At 54.7% G+C, this 18866-nt stretch overlaps 5 protein-coding genes across 5 annotated transcripts; 1 reads left to right on the forward strand and 4 right to left on the reverse strand.

The window, feature by feature from the left end:
* Positions 1-1276: 1276 nt before the first annotated feature.
* TRIREDRAFT_44546 (uncharacterized protein) lies at positions 1277-3491 on the reverse strand. Its single transcript, XM_006961044.1, has 3 exons — positions 2971-3491; positions 1681-2870; positions 1277-1620 (listed from the first exon to the last, which is right to left on the reverse strand). Exons 1-3 carry the CDS (start codon positions 3371-3373, stop codon positions 1525-1527), a joined length of 1689 nt encoding a protein of 562 aa, XP_006961106.1. The 5' UTR covers positions 3374-3491; the 3' UTR covers positions 1277-1524.
* Positions 3492-5326: 1835 nt separating this feature from the next.
* On the reverse strand, positions 5327-7012 carry TRIREDRAFT_54736 (uncharacterized protein; the record flags this gene model as incomplete). Its single annotated transcript, XM_006961842.1, has 1 exon — positions 5327-7012. A coding segment is annotated over one exon (1686 nt), but the record flags the coding sequence as incomplete, so codon positions are not given.
* A 3341-nt stretch (positions 7013-10353) lies between these two features.
* Positions 10354-11105, reverse strand: TRIREDRAFT_53554 (20S proteasome beta-type subunit; the record flags this gene model as incomplete). Its single annotated transcript, XM_006961843.1, has 3 exons — positions 10354-10555; positions 10630-10879; positions 10952-11105. Coding segments are annotated over 3 exons (606 nt in total), but the record flags the coding sequence as incomplete, so codon positions are not given.
* A 483-nt stretch (positions 11106-11588) lies between these two features.
* On the forward strand, positions 11589-13409 carry TRIREDRAFT_53446 (uncharacterized protein; the record flags this gene model as incomplete). Its single annotated transcript, XM_006961395.1, has 1 exon — positions 11589-13409. One exon carries the CDS (start codon positions 11589-11591, stop codon positions 13407-13409), a length of 1821 nt encoding a protein of 606 aa, XP_006961457.1.
* A 589-nt stretch (positions 13410-13998) lies between these two features.
* On the reverse strand, positions 13999-18413 carry TRIREDRAFT_119943 (uncharacterized protein; the record flags this gene model as incomplete). The annotated part of the gene is made up of 4 exons (XM_006961844.1): positions 18257-18413; positions 17692-17768; positions 16431-17175; positions 13999-16015 (listed from the first exon to the last, which is right to left on the reverse strand). Exons 1-4 carry the CDS (start codon positions 18271-18273, stop codon positions 13999-14001), a joined length of 2856 nt encoding a protein of 951 aa, XP_006961906.1. The 5' UTR covers positions 18274-18413.
* Between the last annotated feature and the right edge of the window lie 453 nt (positions 18414-18866).

The following is an 18866-nucleotide window of genomic DNA, read 5'->3' on the forward strand; positions in this document are numbered from 1 at the left end:
CTGAGCAGACTGTTGATAGGGTGGAACTTGATGGCAAAATATAGACGACAAGACTTGTCGAGAACCAAGTACCACTAGCATCGCCAGACTATTGCAAAAGCAGCGCTCGACCCAAGCTCATCTCCAATCAATGCACACGTCTAATATGAAATGATGGCGGCGGACTCGAGAAACAGCCCGTGAACAAGAACCGCCGGGCCAAAGAAGGGGGGGCATCTCATTTCATGCTCTTTGGGTTCTTTGCGCGCCAGTCAACCTCGTCGGGCCCTTTCTTTCGCCCTTTTTTTTTTCTCTCCCCTCTTTCCTTTTTCTTCTACCTGACGACCAAGCATTTGAAATCATGGAGATTAAAACCAGGCGAATCCAACACATTAAACCAGGCGCAACAACTCCCACTCGTCCGGACATGACAGGAAACTCCCCCCGTTTTGTGGCGCCAGACTTACGATATTGGACCCCTTCGCTAGCCCACCACATAGACTAGATAGTAGCTGGGAAATAATTCCAAGACTGTTATTTGCGAAGCAGAAAAGGGTCCCTCCGTACGAACTGAAGCTCTGATCAATTTTCATCCCGTTGCGAGATCAGCGATTTGATTAACCTCGGCTGTCGCGGACTTCAATTGGACGGGCAGTCGAGTCAAGATCGAGTCCAATCTGATAAACCTTCCAGGGTTCTTTCTGCCCAAGCGCCCCGGGTCTCAAATTACACCACGGGCACTTGACCACCTGGACATCCACGCATTGGATGCCCAGATACTACATGTATGGATGGTACAGCGCTCTCCCAGCGCCGTCCAGCGGCAGCACCAGCACGGACAGGCGCTAATTCCAGGTGCCGCCGCCAATTATCCAGGGACCACAGCGCCCTGGATTTAGCGTCCACTGGCTCCATTGATTGATCCATGGATTTGATGAGCCCGAGCAACTGGACCCAGCCGCTTTTGATGGCACCACAGACGACATCAAATTGGAGCCATTGATGGACATCACACCAATCGATTCCAACTCCCGTCCTTGCCATTAACGCCTCCGATGTCGAACAGGCTGCGCACTCTTCACCCCTTATTCGAGACTCCTGTATAATATTCGATTCCTCTCTGCCTTGATGTAGATCTTTGGCTGTTGGCTTACAGCAGGTGGCTTTCATGATATGCGCTCTTCCTCACAGCAAACAAAGTGCCAACACTCGTCATAGTGCACCCAAGCAATATAAGGCAAGTTGATGTAAGTAGGTTCTGCTCGGAGAGCTCCCCAATCATGTAATCCCAAACTGAAACCCCGTCTTAAACCGTCGTTATAAGTCATCGTCGATCTACTCCAATTGTTCAACGCTCTTCGCTTTTGAGCGCATGAAAGAAGCTAAATGTGGTCAATCATCCCCAAGATCCCTTGAGCTATCCTGTGACGAAATTGTTCGAATCGCTCTTCCCGAAGCACGCATTCATGCAGCCAGTATTGCTTCTCTTTTCCTCCCGCCTCACCCTTTTTTTCATTTCGTACCGTGCCCAAGGTTGCTCACTCTCTAAGACACATAAGCAAGAGTATTATCATGTCTAAGCGTTCCAATAACGCCAAGGTTGGTCTCGCCGCCAGCAACGCTGGGTCCTGTTGCGTAAATCTATCATCAAAGAAATTAGCGAAAGGAGGTACATCTTGGGACAGTCCACGTCAAGCTCACCTCTCCAATGACCACGTCATCAGTCGTCTTGTAAGGGCCCTTGTCCTTCAAACGAATCTCAATGCTAGTCGCCGGCGCGCCAAAGTGGCCCTTGTCGCCCTCCTCGACTCTGTAGTCGTAGTAAGCCGTCTGCGAAACAGCACCCACCACCCGAGCGCTGGTCAGAGCATATACGACGCGCGCACCAGTGAAGATGCGCAGATCCGAAAGAACTTTAGAGGAAAGGTGAGGCGTATCCGCGCCAACACGCTCCGCGGTGTACACCAGCCGCAGCTTGCTTGGATCGGTGCCGAGGGATGGCTTGGCTCCGGCGGCAAATGGAGACAGCAGGTTGCCTGTTGGAAGGACGCCGTGTTGGGTGAGACTGCGGGTGGCAATGGCATGGGAGGCTTTGGCAAGGGGGCTGTTCAGTTTGGCGGTGGACTCTTCGTGGATCTTCAGCAGGCTCGAGGGGCTGGCAACAATCACCGTTGGAGCGATGCCCTGTGTCGCCAGCACCAAATCCGGCGATCGACCAGCAACCGAGTTGAACGCGATCGAAGAGTTTTGGTACAGGGCAGCCAAGGTCAAGGAAAGGGTGTGGATGCCGGCCAAAGACTCGACGGGAAGAAACAGGTCAGCAGGAGTCAGCCTCTCCTTGATGGGGATGGCGTTGATTTGAGAAGCGATGCCGGCAACCAGGTTGGCCTGCGTGAAGCGCACCATTTCCTCCAGCTGGCCGGGCTTCGTCTGCCAGAAGGTAACAACGTCCATGGGAACCTTTTCCAGATCCAGAGGGGGCAGCTCAGTGCCAGCGTCGGCCGGGGCGTCCCGGATAATCTCCTGCCATGTGGCGACGTTGACGCTGCCCCCCATGCCTTCGGGGACCTCGTTCCAGTCGAGATGCGAGCTGCCCTCGTCCACAACCCAGATGAGCTGTCTCAGCGACGGATATGCCTTGGCGACGTCATCGAGCGGGAATGAACCGGGGGTCGTCACGACGGTGTCGACGGCGGATCGTCGCATCATGGAGATGAGCTCCTCGTTGGAGACATTGAACGGGATCAAGACGGTTGTCAGGTTCGGGTAGAAGCTGCAGGCCAGCAGGGCGACCAGGAGTTCGACCGAGTTGGGCAGATAGATGGCGACTCTGATGCCGCCCTGCTCCGCAATGTAGTGTCCAATGAGGTTGATCTGTCTCGTAATGTCCTCTGCAGCAGCACAGCACAGCACAGCCCAGTCAGTCAGTCAGTCATTTCGGTCAACCTCGCACCAGCTCTCACATATGAGAAAACAGAAGCCCCCCCTTACCTAGACGATGCTCAATGACATTCTCCGACCCGAGAACCGTCAACAGCTTGCCCTTCTTGCCCTCGGCGTTCCCCGCGACCGCCTTCCGCCAAATGTCCCTCAGATCGCCATTGCGTCCCCTGGACCACTTGGAGACGCCGGGATCCTTGATGTCGAGCCCGCTGTTGAGCGGCATGCTGTGCGGAGCGGCCAGGCAGCGGTAGGCGGCGCTCTCGCCCTCGTTGCGCACCGTCGAGGCGCCGGCCTGCCTGGCCAGCAGCAGCGGGTGCACGTCCGGCTCGCGCGACGTCGTGATGCGGTACGTGACCAGCAGCACCAGCAGCGTCACCAGCGCCGTCGAGTAGCCGTTCCACTGGCCCACGAAGCCCGTGAGCCCGGCGTCGAGGCTCTCGAGGAGACCCATCTCGCTGGCACTGGATCCGCGGGCAAGCTTCGAGAAGTCGTCGTGGTGCTTCTTTTTGCGCTGTCTTCTATGACGGGCGACGCATGTGACGTGGGAGGGGCAGAGGGAGAGGAAAAGGAAGAATTGGCGGGGAAGTTGAAAAGGAAGAAGAAGGCAAGAGAGAAGAGTGCAAAGGTGAGATTGGATGGCTGTCGAAAAAGAAGCAACTTGGCAGCAAATGTACTTTCGTACCCAGCCAACCAAATCCCGAGCCTTGAGGTGCGTACAGCTAAGAAGGATGTCGTTCTCGTTACAGCGCTGAGGTTCTCCGGCCGCACCGGCGGGGGCAGTGGGGGGGAGAAGCACAGGTCAAGCATCAAGCATCCAACATTGGGCATCCATCTTCCAGATAAATGCTTACTCTATTTGCCTCGGAAACAAGACCCTTCAAATCTGGTAAAAGGACATTTTAAAGATATAAATTTCACGTCTTTTACCTTGAGCACCTTTCAGCTCACCAAACAAAGTAAGGTAGGTAGGCTTACTTACGCCTGCGCAACATGACAGCTGCAGCATACACAAATACCGTCATCTGATCTTCTACTCTACAAGCCACACCTACCACCTACTAGTAGTATACGTCCTCGTATACTCACGATTGCAGCATCGCATAGGAGTGACAACAATGTCAATACACTACCAAGGTATGTAAGCTAATATTAATCTACTCTCATTTTCTCGCTTTTGATTCGCAACGGAGGAAAAATCCACATGATACGGAGCGAAATCGAAGCGCGGACGTCCAGGGTAGTAATATCTCACCCCAATATCACAGACAAGCATCACCACGTAACGACCATGGAAGCTGGAACCAGTGTTGGCAAACCCTTGATGTGCTCGTTGGTCTCCTTCTGCTGTCAGTCAGGCCACCCGACCTACTATGTACCACGATCAAGAGCGGCCACAGCATTTTGAGAGCCTAGAAATGTGGAAAGAGTTCACAGATGGCGCGTATTCAACATCACACGGTTGCACAGAACGTATCGCAAGTGGCGCGTATTCAACGTCACACGGTTACACAGAACGTATCGCAATATACCTGTATTTTTTTTTTACATCGGACTCCTCAGTCCACTCTGGTTGTCTGTCTATCACGGGGACGAAACTCCCTAGACCCTGTTCCCAAGGCTGCGTACTCGGCACCCTTTCCTTCGGCCGAGTCGAAGCGTTCCATGTGCGTAAAGACGGTCGAAGAGCCGAGAGCCTTGACCCATGCCCTCCCAACCAAAATCCATAACTGATGTCGAGAGGCCCAGTTTCTTTGCTCTCGAATGAAAAAGAGAAACCGACCTGCGGGCCGTCTGTGTTCCCAGTCTATGCTCATAGCTCTCTTTCCGTCCCAATCTGTGGGAGACCGTCGAGCAAATTCCGACCAGAGAACCGAAGAAATCCACTTTTGTCTATGTAATGCCACGGCGATAGCATGACCCTCTATCATGAAAAGCGAGAAAATGCCCCTGCGGGGGGAGGAAACCCTCGTAGACAGCAGAAACATGAAAAAACCGTGATGTCATGTCCAGATCTAGCAACTGTAGATCCCTCAACACCACGTTCTGCCAGCATCGTCAAGTTCCTCTAATCTCGGTCTAAGGGTATCAAGTGAGGGAGGATGCTGAAATCAAAGAAATGCAATCTATCACATGCGTCGTGAAATGCCCCTGACCGTTACCCGCTGCCCCTGTGCAGCGAATAAATAATAAGGCATTCTTTCGCCTTCGCAGGTCATGATGCCGCCGTGTCGTGAAAAACAAATGACATGATGCGTAAGCGAGAAATAACCGATGAAATCAATAAAAGCAAAGTCGAGTCGCAGACAATAGGATAGAAAGACAGAAACAAAAAGACTTGGCGGCTTAAGCTGGAGCCGTCATGGTGGACATGACAAGATGTGCACCAGGAGAGAGGCAGCAATGTTTACCACCACGAAGACTGGGCGCCAGCACCGCCGGGATTGCCGTAGCCACCGCCGTTGCCATAACCGCCGCCATAGCCGCCGCCGCCATAGTTGGAGCCTCCCTGAGACTGTCCACCATAGTTGCTGAAGCCGCCTTGCTGGGGGTTGCTGAAGCCGCCGCCGCCGCCGCCGCTGCCACCAAAGCCGCCGCCGCCGAACTTGCGGAAATCACGGTTGGCATTGCCACGGCCACCTCCAGGGCGAGAGCGGCCGCCGCGACCACCACCGCCGAAAGAGGACTCACGGGCGATGGCCTCAAGGAAGGGAGGGATCTCCTGGTTGGCCTCCTTGAGAAGGTCGATGAGCTCGCGGACGATGCCACGGTTGCCACGGTTGAAGAAAGCGGTAGCGATACCAGTGTTTCCGGCACGGCCGGTACGACCAATACGGTGGACGTAGTCGTCGACATCGGTGGGAAGATCATAGTTGATGACGTGGGTGACGTTGGGGATATCGAGACCACGAGCCGCGACAGCGGTGGCAACCAGGATGGGGCAGCGTCCGTTACGGAAGAACTCGAGAGCGCGCTCACGCTCACGCTGGGTCCTGTCTCCGTGGATGGAGGTGGCAGGGAAGCTCTGGTTGATGAGGAAGTCGGACAGAGAGTCGGCCATGCGCTTGGTCTCGACGAAGATGAGCGTCAGTCCACCAGCGTGGGTGTGGAGGATGTCGAGAAGGACGGAGCGCTTGTCAATGTCCTCGACAAACTCGACCTTCTGGGTGATGTTCTCAGAGGTGGAACCAACACGGCCGACGGACAGGAAGACGTAGTCCTTGAGGAAATCCCTGGCAAGCATCTGGATATCGCGGGGGAAGGTGGCCGAGAACATGAGCGTCTGTCGGTCAGCGACGGAAGGCATGTCCTCACCCTCGACGATGCGGCGGATCTGGGGCTCGAAACCCATGTCCAGCATGCGATCGGCCTCATCGAGCACGAGATACTTAATGTTGCACAGGGAGATGCGGCCTCGCTCTATGAGATCCACAAGTCGGCCAGGAGTGGCAACGAGAAGGTCGCATCCGCGCTCGATCTGGCGGAGCTGGGAGCCAATGTCGGCACCACCGTAGACGACGCAAGGGCGGACCCAAGATCGGTACGAGAACTTGCGAGCCTCATCGTAGATCTGAGAAACAAGCTCTCGAGTGGGGGCAAGGATCAAGGATGTGGGGTAAGCCTTGCGCTGACGGCCAAACTGTCCAGCAGCGTTGGCGGGGACAGCAGAAGGACCGTGGATGAAAGCCTGGGACAGGATGGGGAAAAGGAAACCACCAGTCTTGCCAGAACCAGTCTGGGCACACGCCATCAGGTCACGACCACCCATGACGATGGGGATGGAGTACTTCTGGACAGGAGTGGGCACCTTGTAGCGGGCCATCTCGATGTTGCGGCACAGGTGCTCGTCCAGAGGGGGGGTGGTGAACTGGTGGACGGGCTCGGGGACGTCGCGGCCAGAGGCTTCGACGGGGATGTCATCGTACTTCTCAAAGTTGATGCCGGTGTGCTGCTTGGAAGGATCGTCGGCAGTGCCAAAGAGCTCGCGCTCAACACGAGGGTTAGGCGGGCCAGGGATGTGCTTTCCGTCTCGCCACTGTCCGTCACCAGAGCCACGGGCAGCGTGGTTACCGCCGCCGTGACCTTCGTAGCCACCACCACCACCGCCGCCAGAGTAGCCTCCACGACCACCCCAACCACCACCGCCTCGGCGGTTGTTCTGGTAGCCGCCGCCGGGAGCGTCACCGTTCCAGTTACCGCCCTGTCGACCGCCGGCGAATTGCTGACCCTGACTGTAAATACTGTTAGTAATGATGTTCGACCACGACGCGAGGAGATGTATTGTGCACTTACCCAGCCCAGTTGCTGTTGTTCAGACCAGCGGGGGGACCGTCAGTGACGGGAACGTTGCCACCTCCACGGCTTCGCATGTGAGGCGGGATGTAGGATCGGGCCTGAGGGGACGACTGAGGGCCGTCGCCGTTGAGGTTGAGGCCGCCCATGTTGAGTTGGTCTGCCATGTTGGAAGTTGGGTTCCGGATTGCAGGAAGTTGACTGGTTGGCGAAATGTTGTTTTGAGTCTTTGTTCGCAGGGAGCGAAATAATTATCGAACTGTGTCGATCAAGAATCACCCTCGTCGAATAATGAGAGTGAAATAACGAAGCCTGTCCGCAAGAATAGACAGCAAACAGGAAGAGAAGGAAACGGGAAGAACGAGGTGTTCCCTTGTTGTGTTTTCTTTTTCAGTCTGAATTAACAAAGAGCACGCGTAGAAACCCGTGCTTGCACTTTCCGTCGAAGAACACGCAGAATCTTCAAAGGAAAGACCAAGGAAAGACGAAAATGCCTTGATGAGATATGGGGGATGAAAGGAAAAAGAGGGAGATGGAGATGAGAGGTTTGTGTTTTGGAGGGTTTGCGTTGTGGGAAAGAAGAGAAGAAAAGGGACGGCGAGTGTTGAGGCGAGAGAGAAGGCGAGAAAAAAAATTAGTCTGATGGCGGACCAGAAAGAGGCTAGTGCCCGAGGGGGGGGCAGAGTTTTCCTGAGCGCAAGCCACCACCTGGGTACCGTGCAGGTAGCGCATCACGTGATGGTACAGTAAAACGAGCCCTGGCTGCTGGGAAACCCCGCGGGGCAGTACTGGGGCGCTACATCGAGCCCTCCGTCGCAAGGTCGTGGCGTTGTGGCTTGGGGCGTTAATACTGGGCAGACCGATTCTTTCTCCCATCTGGCAGTTGACACTTCAGAGCCGCCCGGAGCAAGATGACATGCTCTGGCACATTCGCGGGGCTTCTATCCGAATTGCCACTGTAGGTACGAGTGACTGTGGCTTCTTTTTCTTCTTTTTTGATTCTTTGGTATCTCGGCCTCAGCGAGGAGGATGCAACCCTTAGACGGTCCTCGGCCCCCGATGCTTGGTAAGTCTGCGAGGTAGTATCTGGTGTTGCCACGTCCAGACCGCACCCCTACTGTATGAGTTGCCGGGGGATATTGGGGCACGCACTACTAGTACCTACAACCACCTTGCCGAAAGCGAAGGGTCCCTTATCATGCTGCCTGACAGCTGGCAGCACATACACGTACGCAGTAGTGAGTACCTGGGTAGGTGCGCGTCTTGGACCCCTTGCGGGCTGGTGCGTCCTAGTACCTGGAATGCCAATGAGGTTCTTCCTGTTCCAGCCCCAAGGATACCCTTTGAGCAGCCATTTTCAAGTGCAATTACGATACAAAAGCACAGGAAGCGCAACTTGAATAGGTAGTCACTTCGGAACAGTTACTAGTAGGTAACACAACAGCCTTGATGCCAGCTTCGGTACTACATACCTACCTACACCGACAAAGATGCATACAGACGCTCCCTCGCTGGTGCCGTGTGACTCCAGTCAATACCGCCGCCTCATCCTCCTGCAGAAGCGGGACAGTGCATGTACACATCACCTCTCCGTTGAAGCTACCTGTAAGCAGAATCTAAGGTACCAGAACTACTCGCACCTTGCCTGCAATACTCTTCCCACATACGGCTGGTATTAGAGGTACTTACAGCCCGGATTATCTTGTCATAATACATCATACCTACTAGTTGCCCGCTGATTGAATCAACGCCCGAGGCTTGCTTCGGTCGCTTAAGGTACCTACCTTAAGGTATGGTCCCATATGGTTACCCAAGGTACCATGTACCTAGTGTACGATGTGGAATACCTACCTTAGGTAGGTACCTGGGGACGATTATCCTCACTTGCAGAGAAAAGAAGGTTTCCGGGTGTTTACGGCTGGCTTACTTCAAGTCAATGAATGGAGAGCTCTATCTGCTACATACGCGAAACGCTGTGATGTCAGTCGTGATCTCGTTTGCAATTTTGCCTTCCAGAGGCTTCAAAGATGCCGATACTATCCATGCTGACTTCTACGTCAGTAACCCGTAACGTGGAGGAGGGTTCCAGGTTGGACCGGGGGTTCTTGGTCCGTGGTCCTTGCCAGGCACCCGAGAGTCGCCCACGAGATCCTGATTTCTAAGTAGACCCAATGTCGCCACCTGCCTACCTATTACCTACCTTATACAGTATGTACATAGTCTGTGACCGATATCCAACAAGAGCTGCCACTGTATGTATAGGTAGGTATACGTCAGACCTTTTAACAGATGGGCGGTATTTCCTATTCATACCACTCTTTCCCGAGTCTGGTGTCATGAGTATGACAAAAGCCTGGCTGACGTTGCGTCCTTTTCGCCAGGCTTGGAAGCTACCTACCTAGGTACAGGTAGGTATGCTGTGCTTGTTCCAGGGCGACTTTCCGCAAGGTAGCCAACTCTCTTACAGACAGATGTCTGACGCATAAAGAAAGGGTAAAACCCAATCGAGAAGCAATTTTAAAGGTTGATACTGCAATAATAGATGATTGTAACCGAGCTCAAGCTACCTTATCTCTGTTGAAACAACGGTTCTGCCATCGGAATGTCTCAAAGCCGCAGTGGTGAAACTGAGGGATGGACGGCTACAAGCCTCCGCAACTAAACCATGTCTGCTCTTGACTTCTCGAACTCACCTCAGACTATGAAACATTGTCTCGTTCTCCTGTCATAAGGCAGATACTTTCGGGGATCGTGCTGGTCGAATCGGGACTCTATATAGAGTGGTCCTCCAAAGCTACCGCTTTTGGGGCGGGATATGACGGAGCCTTTGCTACGCGGATGAGTCTACCTAGTGAAGAAATCACGTCTTCAAATAGAAGATTCAAATTAGCCTGTTCATGCAGCACCTCCTCAACCGGAAATTCCTCAACATCGTGACGTTGCTGATATCTTGACTTTCCCCTGAAGCCTCGACTCCCCTTTCAACAGCCTTGCCCATATCGCCATACGCTGAGCACCAGATAACTGCATGTCAAGATTCTTTCAACCCTGAACCGGAAGAAGCGGCAGTATATTGATTACCAAGCTCAAGCCAGTTTCTAATGATATACAGCATGCCCTCTCCAGCACGACATCTCGCGCTCACGCACTCTTCACGATCCGGTCGTCGTCAAATTCTATGTCGACAATTCCGTCCGCCTTGATCGCCTTGACCACCATGCCCTTGAAGTCAATCGGTAGTCGACGCTTGAGCTCGTCTATGCACATCGTCATGAGCTTGATCCCCTGTCCGAGGGTAATGTCTGGGTGGTGATGCTTGTCGAGGAGAGATAGGCAGTAGTATCTGTCAAGCAATCAAAGCTGTTAGCCAACGATTACTACCACGCAATGATAGTTCTGGGGGCTAAAAGAACGTACTGCGCATAGCCGTGTGCCGCATACGGCACCTCCGCCAGCGACGCTAGGTAATCCAGCCAGTATAGAGAGGGCTTCCCGGTAATGGGATCAACTCCTCCCATGAGCAGATTTACATTGTATGGGTTTCGGGATCGTAGACTGGTGGCGAGTTCTCCTCGGACGAAGTGGGCGAGGCCAGAGGGTGACAGCTCGGTCTCGTTGCGCATGGAGTAGAGTTGGGCATTTCGCTGGATGTATTCGGCGAATTGTACTGTCGTCATCCGTTAGGAAACCCTGAGCTTCTGGCTCCATAAAGCAAGCACAAACTGGAGGGGAGGCTAACCTGTGTCGCCAGCCTCGCCGGAGAAGGCCAGCAGAGTGTGCTTGTTGAGCGCTCTTGTCTTGTCGTCGGATGCCTTGAGGATGGTGGCTCCTCTCATGGCAGCTTTGGAGGCGCCGATGAGGGTAAAGTCCTTGCCGGTGATGCCCAGAAGAACCTCCCTGTTGCGAGCATGTTAGCCATCAGGGCCGCATAGAAGCAAGAGGCGCCTCGAAGGTGCACTGACATGGTGACTGTTGTGTGGTTTGGGGTTGGGTATGATGTATCGTTCGTTGTTGGAGAGCTGCAGAGAGATCGATATCAATTACAGCCCGCCTGCCACCAGCCAGCCAGAGCTTCCCACCTTGAGGTACTACCTCGTCCCGCTAGGCTGTAGCGCTGCGCGTCAATGAACCGCCGCCGCCTGCCCCGTTTGCCTTGTGCCAGAGCTGACCGCCCTGGATCCGGAACCACTATAACCCGGCCTTGTCTTGTGATTGGCGAATAGGCAAGTTGTGGGGTCAGAAAAAGTATAGTGGGGCTCTCTATCTCGAACTTTTTTTTTTTCCTTTGTAGAGGCGGATTGATTTGCTGTGAAGGATTGATCGTACATGGTGGGATAAAACACATGGCAGACATCGGCGAGGCAGATTGAGCCACAATGTCCTCGTTTTTCACAGTCCCCGGAGCGCAGAAGAAGCGGAAGAGGCCTGCAGCTCCCGATGCCCCGAAAAAGAGAGTCGCCGCGGCCTCGAAATCGTCTGCCAAGTCTGCGAAATCCGCGAGGCCGGCCGCCGCAAAGCAAGCTGCCTCGACGACGACTAAGAGGCGAGCTGAGCGTGACGACGATGACGAGTCCATCTCGGGCAGCGACTCGGATGACGATGAGAGCATCACAAGCGCCTCCGACGCGACCAGCGACTCCGACAAGGACTCCGACAACGAGGGCGAGACGGCCGCCGAGAAGCGGCTGCGGCTGGCCGAGCGATACCTCGACAATGTCCGGGAGCACGTCGACGAGATTGGCTTCGACGCCGCCGAGATCGACCGGGACCTGATCGCCGAGAGGCTGCAGGAGGACGTTGCCGAGTCCAAGGGCAAGGTATATCGCCAATTGGCCTCGGAGCTGGCCTTTGGGAGCGCCAGCCAGACCCTTTTCCGATCAAACACAAACTCCGTCACATCCATTGCCGCCTGCGCGCCGTACGTCTACACCACCACCAAAGACCTGTTCCTGCACAAGTGGAGGATACAGGATCTGCCCCAGCACCAGTACCCGCAGACCACGAAACGGAAACCGAAGAAGCCCCCGGCACCGCCCAAGAAGCGGCCGGAGCTGGAGATGTGGATCAAGGGAAACGCCGCCAAGCAGCAGGACAAGGACTACAAGAGGCACTCGGGGAGGATCCTGGCCGTCGCCGCCTCGTCGGACGGCAAGTTCGTCGTCACCGGAGGCCAGGACAAGAAGATCATCGTCTACGACGCCGAGACGCTCAAGCCTCTCCGCGTCTTCACACAGCACCGCGACGCCGTGACGGGCCTGGCCTTCCGGAGGGGCACCAACCAGCTCTACTCGTGCTCCAAGGACCGCACCGTCAAGGTCTTCAGCCTCGATGAGCTCGCCTACGTCGAGACCCTCTTCGGCCACCAAGACGAGGTCCTCGACATCGACGCCCTCGCCCAGGAGCGCTGCATCAGCGTCGGCGCCCGCGACAGGACCGCCCGCCTGTGGAAGGTCGCCGAGGAGACGCAGCTCGTGTTCCGCGGCGGCGCCGTCGACAAGAAGCCCCATCCCGGCGTCAACCCGCGGTCGCTGCTCCACGAGGGCAGCATGGACCGCGTCGCCATGATCGACGACGAGCTCTTCGTCACCGGCAGCGACAACGGCAGCATCGCCCTCTGGAGCGTCGCCAAGAAGAAGCCCGTCTTCATCCAGCCCCTTGCTCACGGCCTCGACCCGCCCCTCGCCCCCGAGGCCGCCTCCGCAGAGGCCCATCCCGACCCCAAGGCCATCCCCGCCCCGCTCCCTCGCTGGATCACCGCCCTCAAGACCATCCCCTACTCAGACGTCATCCTCAGCGGCAGCTGGGACGGCCACGTCCGCATATGGAAGCTGTCCGAGGACAAGAAGAGAATCGATCTCGTCGGCACCCTCGGCGGCTCCCCCGAAGACCAACCCTCGGAAAACGGAGACGATCAGCCCAACAACGGCACACCCAAGGCGCAGCGCCCCAGGCCCATCCACGGCGTGATCAATGACATTGCCGTCTTCGAGCGCGGTGACCGCGGCCAAGACGGAATCTGCATCGTCGCCGCCGTGGCCAAGGACCACCGCTTGGGAAGATGGACGGTGAACAAAGGAAACGGAGTGAGAAATGGCGGCGTCGTGTTTGAAGTCCCCAAAGTCCCCAAGTCATTGACGAACGGTGCACATAAAGAGGGGGAAGAAGGAGGGGATGTGAACGGCGCAGATGAAGATTAAGAGGGTTCTTGGAAGGAGAAGCATGAAAGCAAAGCAAAGGTTTTAGAGGGTTTAAAAAGGTACATAATAGCAGAGTCAAAACATTGTTTGCACAGCATCGGTTCTTGTATATATAGATTCACATTGTTTGAAAGGGCCACATTTCGGATTGCATGCATTCAGATATACACCGTTCTGATACCGTGGTTCTCTTGGAAGATGTCTTCTCTCTTAGTCCATCAGATGTTCCTTCGCCTACCAGCTTTTTTGTGATATGTCCCGCCAACACAAGTATCTGCCGCCGTCTGTTCATTGACTCTGGCACATGACTTGATCTGGAAGTCTGGTATTCAGAACGCTGTGTCAAGGAAAAAGAAAAAGAAAAAAACGAAAACAAGGAAAATGCCCTGCTATGCTCAACCTACAGCCTTTGCCTAAGGCCGCCAATGCAATTGGTATATAACCAACAAAAAAGAAAAGACAAATGGATAGCGTACCCACAACTCCCCCGTCCGTGATGCGTGCCCGTAATTGCATCATGATATCAACCTAGGGAAAAAAAATGAAAGAACAAGGAGCAATATGAAAAGGTGGCGGGAAGTGCCACGATTTAGAGTACAATTGCCTCAATCGGTTTGCTGGACCTGTCTATCCCATCGTATTTGGGTTGGTCGCCATCAGATTCGATGCATTCAATCGACTGTTGAGGGAGCCGTGACGACGAGGCATTGGCAGATGTTTTGTTCCCTTGTTTCTGCAGTCGAGAAGATGAAGTTGGTCGAACAGCTGGTGCCTCGACCTCTTCCACAGAAGAGTGTCGGCGCCGGCGTTTTGCAGCCGTGTTTGAGCCGCCTTTATGCTCGCTTGGAGGAACTGACGTCTCCTTCATGATCTGGACATCGTCGGACGAGGTGACAAATTCGCTCCTGTCGAAACCTTTTGGAGGTTTCAGCTCCACGACGATCTTGTCGAATGATAGAGGGCTGACAAATCGGGGGCCTTCAGATGACTTGCGCTTTGGCTGAGCTTCTGCAGCTTGATTTGATGCTTCACCATTCAAGCCCCCGCCCTCCTGCCTCTTGGCCTCTTGTACGGATTCCGGCGATGATCGAGCTGTTCCTGATGCCGACTTCCTCTCTGGAGATTCTGAGGGGAAAGAGCCGGGGATCTTGGGTGCTGGAGGTGACAAAACCACAGGCTTAAGCGGTGAGGAAGCCTCTGGGCTTGTCTCGACCAGAGACTTCCTCTTCGCCTTGCGAAGTCTTTTCTCCTCCTCAAGTTGCTTGTGGCGCTTTTGCTGTTCAGCTTGAAGATCAAACAGGAGTTCCCTGATACTGTTTCGTATATCAGCAGGACGAATGTCCCACCCCAGTTCTTCCTTCATCAGGAGCTTACGTGCTGCCTCATCGGGGTTCGCCAAAAATTCTTCCATATACGCCAGTATGAATACGCCGCAGTCGCAATAGTTGTTTTGTTCTGGTATGCCTCTCGCTGTCATGCCACTGGGCACGGTTGTCAAGTCGATTCCCCTTTTAGCCTTTGCTTCCTCGATCAAATATTCCTTCAACGCCCTGCAGGTTGGGGCATGTGCGTTTCCCAGCGAGTCGAGGGTGATGATTCTCGGTTGGGAAGGATCAAACTTGGATTGCGTAGAGCCTGTGGTTCTCCTCTTCTTAAGGGGGGCGAACCGCGCAACCGATGAAGATATACCGCCGCACAATGAGACGTCATCGGCTTTTTCTCTTGATGCTGCCGTTGTCACAGCTGTATCCTCCAGAGTGATGTCCGTCAAATTCCGTTCCACTGATGACAGGTGGGGGGACCTAGGTGCATCCGCCACTTCTATGGCATCTGGTATCGGAGTCGTCGACGCTTCTCTCTTCTTATCCTCTGAGGCGGATTTGACTGCGTTGGGAACGTTGCAGATAATGGCCAGATACCAGTGAGCATTTTCGTTGACTGGCACAATGATGTAGTCATAAGAGAGCAAATCCACCTTTGCCGTCCATGATCTGACGCCGTCATAGTTGATCTTGCCCTTTGTGGACTTCAACTTCTCGAAGAAGAAGGTACTGAAGAAGTAGATTTTGCGAAGCAGTTCAGGCCTCTCCTTTTCCAGGCTGTATTCTAGATAGCGGATGTAAAAGTTGATGAGATTGTCGTTCAAGAACTCGCCCTCATCTAGTCGGGGAATGTCGACTTTGTCCACCGTCGCTCTATTCTTTCCGGTCGGGGGGAATATAAGCGGTGCCTGCCATGACTCATGCCAGTCTGGATGCAGCGTTGTCCAGGTGTCTGGAGAGGGCATTCGACGGCGCGTAGGTGGATCGTACGACCTCGTCAACCGGCGAACGTCAAACTCGTACCCAAGCTCCTCTTCCGGCCGTTCAACGGCTACAGAGTCTTCGGAACTCTTGGCTGATCGCATTAAGCTGTCTATGAGCTTCGATCGATTCGATCCTGAGCGTCGGTCTGGGCTCGATGGTGGTGCAATTGCACCCTCTTGCCTCTTATCGTCCGTCTTATCGTCCGCGGATGTCCGGCCGTTGGTTTTGGAAGTAACATTTGAGGCTATCCAATTCTTTGCTTCAATGAATGCCTTCTCGGCCTTCTTTTCTAGCTCAGCACTGTGATAGTCAGGTTAGCCTCATGTTCCACTAGCAATCATAACACGAAAAGACATGCATGAACTTCTCTTCAGCCCCCGACGACTTCAACGTTCCACGGAATGTTTCAAGGCCGTTACGAGTTTCAAACTCCAGATAGAGTTTTGGGCCAGCATCTCCTTTTTGTGAACGCAAGACGAAGGCGGAGTGAGTGTCCTCCGAAGTCCCGAATAGACGGATGTCGTCGAGGTCAATGCCCAGCCAAGTAAGCTTGCCCAATTTCTGGCCATCTTCTGCTATCGGCTCAAGCCTTCTTCCTTCTTTCCCTTCACGACGCAAGGCGATCGCACTCTGAGATTCGTCACGGCTGTAGATGGACTTCCCACAAACTGCCCTAGAAATACCCATGCTTTTCACTGATGGGCAGCGCGAGGACTTTTCGAAAATTGTAGGCTGTATGTCACCTCTCATGGGGATCTTGCTGGGGGCACCAGAAGTGCCGGAGGATCGTGGGAGGGCAGCGCTCTGGCGGCTAGCTCCGCCGCGCTTCGTGGGATCGGCTTGGAGTTCATCTTCCGAAATGTCTATGGGTTCTTTCGTTGTCGAAGGCTTTTGGCGTTTGAAGATGGGCCTGGGAAGGTTCGATCGGTTCCGTTTCGTAGAGGAGTGTGAGAAGAGATCGGAGGTAATGTTCGCGGGTCCAGCATCAGGCTCTTGGGCACCAAGGACATCTGGGCTGTCTTGAACAGATATGAGGGTGCCTCGCTTTTGAAATGCAGGAGATCGGAAGACGTCTGGCCTAGTGTTGACCGCACCGTTCAGCGGCGAACTCAGATTTGTGCCGGTCCGGCTTCTACGTCGTCGCGGCGGTTTCCTGCCCGTATGGAGTTTGTCGTCCAGGGCGCGGTATTCGCGCAAAGCCAGATTGCCGGCGCCTGCGATTCCCGCGCTTGAGTTGCTTCTGTGGTCGACTGTATCGTCGTCGATGAGGACCTCGTGAATGCCGTTCTTGGCTCGAGATGGTTCGAAGTAATGGCTGGTCTCGCCATAGGTCCGCGTGTTGTCCTTCTTCTGGCGCTTCGCGGCTGGCACGTCTGGTTCGTTTCGGGCCTCGAATCGTTTTACGCTGAGGGTATCGACTGGTTTGGTTACCGACCCATTGATGCGCTTCTGCTCGCTGTCTGTCAGCAACTCTGAAACATCATCTGGCAAGAAGCGTGATGACCAACCAGCCGGTCCGGACCCATGGTAGCCTTGCGATTCCGGTCCCTTCTAAGAGTCAGCAAGCTTCGAGAGGATAAAGCGAACATCGTCTCCCTACACATAATCCGGAAACGAGTGTGCATCGGAGTGATAGCGAGCAAACGGGCTGCACGGAAGTCAGCAGGCAGAACCCAAGCAGGACGAAAGATGAGTGGCAGCCATTGGATGCCAAAAAGAGTTCCACATACTCCAACCGTGATTTCGTCGGCTTGCTGTTGTCTGGAGGTTGCTTCTTTTCCCTGCCTTTGTCCGCGTGACGGCCTAGAGATTTTTCTTCAACAGCCTCGACAGGACTTCGGCTAGCGACGCTTGGCGCCGATTCGGACAACCTGAGGCCGATGAGATCAGCTCGTGTATGACAAGGTAAGACGGCAAGGTGCGCAAAAAAAGGGATGCAGATAGAGGGAGGAAAAGAAAAAGGAGATATGGCTCACTTTGGGGCGACGGCAGCTGCAGGCTCTCGCTGCTCACGAGGATGAAGCTCTGGCGACGGCGGCGATGGCGGTTGAGTCTGTCCAAGATTCCAGGCATTAGCGGAGGGGTCCGCGAAATTTGATGGCAAGTCCGGCCCGTGGCCAGCATGGAGCCCAGGGCAGGCAGGGCAGTTGGCAGGCAGAGGCTCGCAGCGGCCACAGCGGCCATGGCGCCAGGCTGTGCGGTGAGCTGGCGCGGGTTAGCGGGCTTTGGCCACTGCGTCACAGCGCGTCAGGGCCCACGCGCCTCCCAGCCAGCTTGTATGTATGTTCAGGTTCCGCTCATCAGGGAGAAGCGACAAGACAGGTTGGAAGAGAGAGCCGGAGACAGCAACGACAGCCAGCCTCAGCTGCCATCAAGGTGGGCAGATCGGTGAATGCTCAGCAGGTAGAAGGCGATGGGATACTTTGGACAAGCGGCCATTCTTCGCCTTTCACCCGACTTCCTCCGGCATTCGCCTCTTACACCTCCTCTCCTCTCCTCTCCTCTCCTCATCCCGATCTTCCTCGACTTGCATTCACTTGCCTCGGACTTTGCTGCATCGCCCTTTGCGCCTCTCGTCACGCTGGGTGGCTTATCGTCGTCGCTGTGAGCCATGGTGTTGCCGCTGATTGTCGCATGGTTCACTCAAGCATAGGTAGCTCTGTCGGTGGCTGTCCGAGTGAGCAACGAGCGCTGGTGTCGCTGGCCGTCTATCGCATCGGGGCGATTCCAACCATGTGTGGCCTAAAGCTTGCCATGAAGAGATAGGTATATAATGACATATACTAATACTAAGGTAAGGTAGGTTGGTAAAAAGGAGAGAAGGGAGGGGGGTGAGGCTGGCACAGAGAAACAAAGTACTCGTCCCTTGCAACATGATAAAAAGAGGCGGAGAAACGGTCGCGCATACCTGATAGCAGTACCTTATGGTAGATACCTGCGGTATACTTGGAGGGGAGGGAACCGGAAGGTCACCACCGCATACTAAGGTTGGAAGGCATTACCCAGTACAGATCATGTGAAGCGCCCCTCCGCCCAGGCCGAAGAGACACCCAGATCGCTCTCTGCAATCAAACGACGGGGGATAATCTTTAGCACCTGGATTCTTGACGCCCAGCCATCGACAAGTACAAGTGACCTCCCGCTCGCGCAG

Source organism: Trichoderma reesei (genome assembly GCF_000167675.1).
Source record: "Trichoderma reesei QM6a unplaced genomic scaffold TRIREscaffold_1, whole genome shotgun sequence".
NCBI lineage: Eukaryota > Fungi > Ascomycota > Sordariomycetes > Hypocreales > Hypocreaceae > Trichoderma > Trichoderma reesei.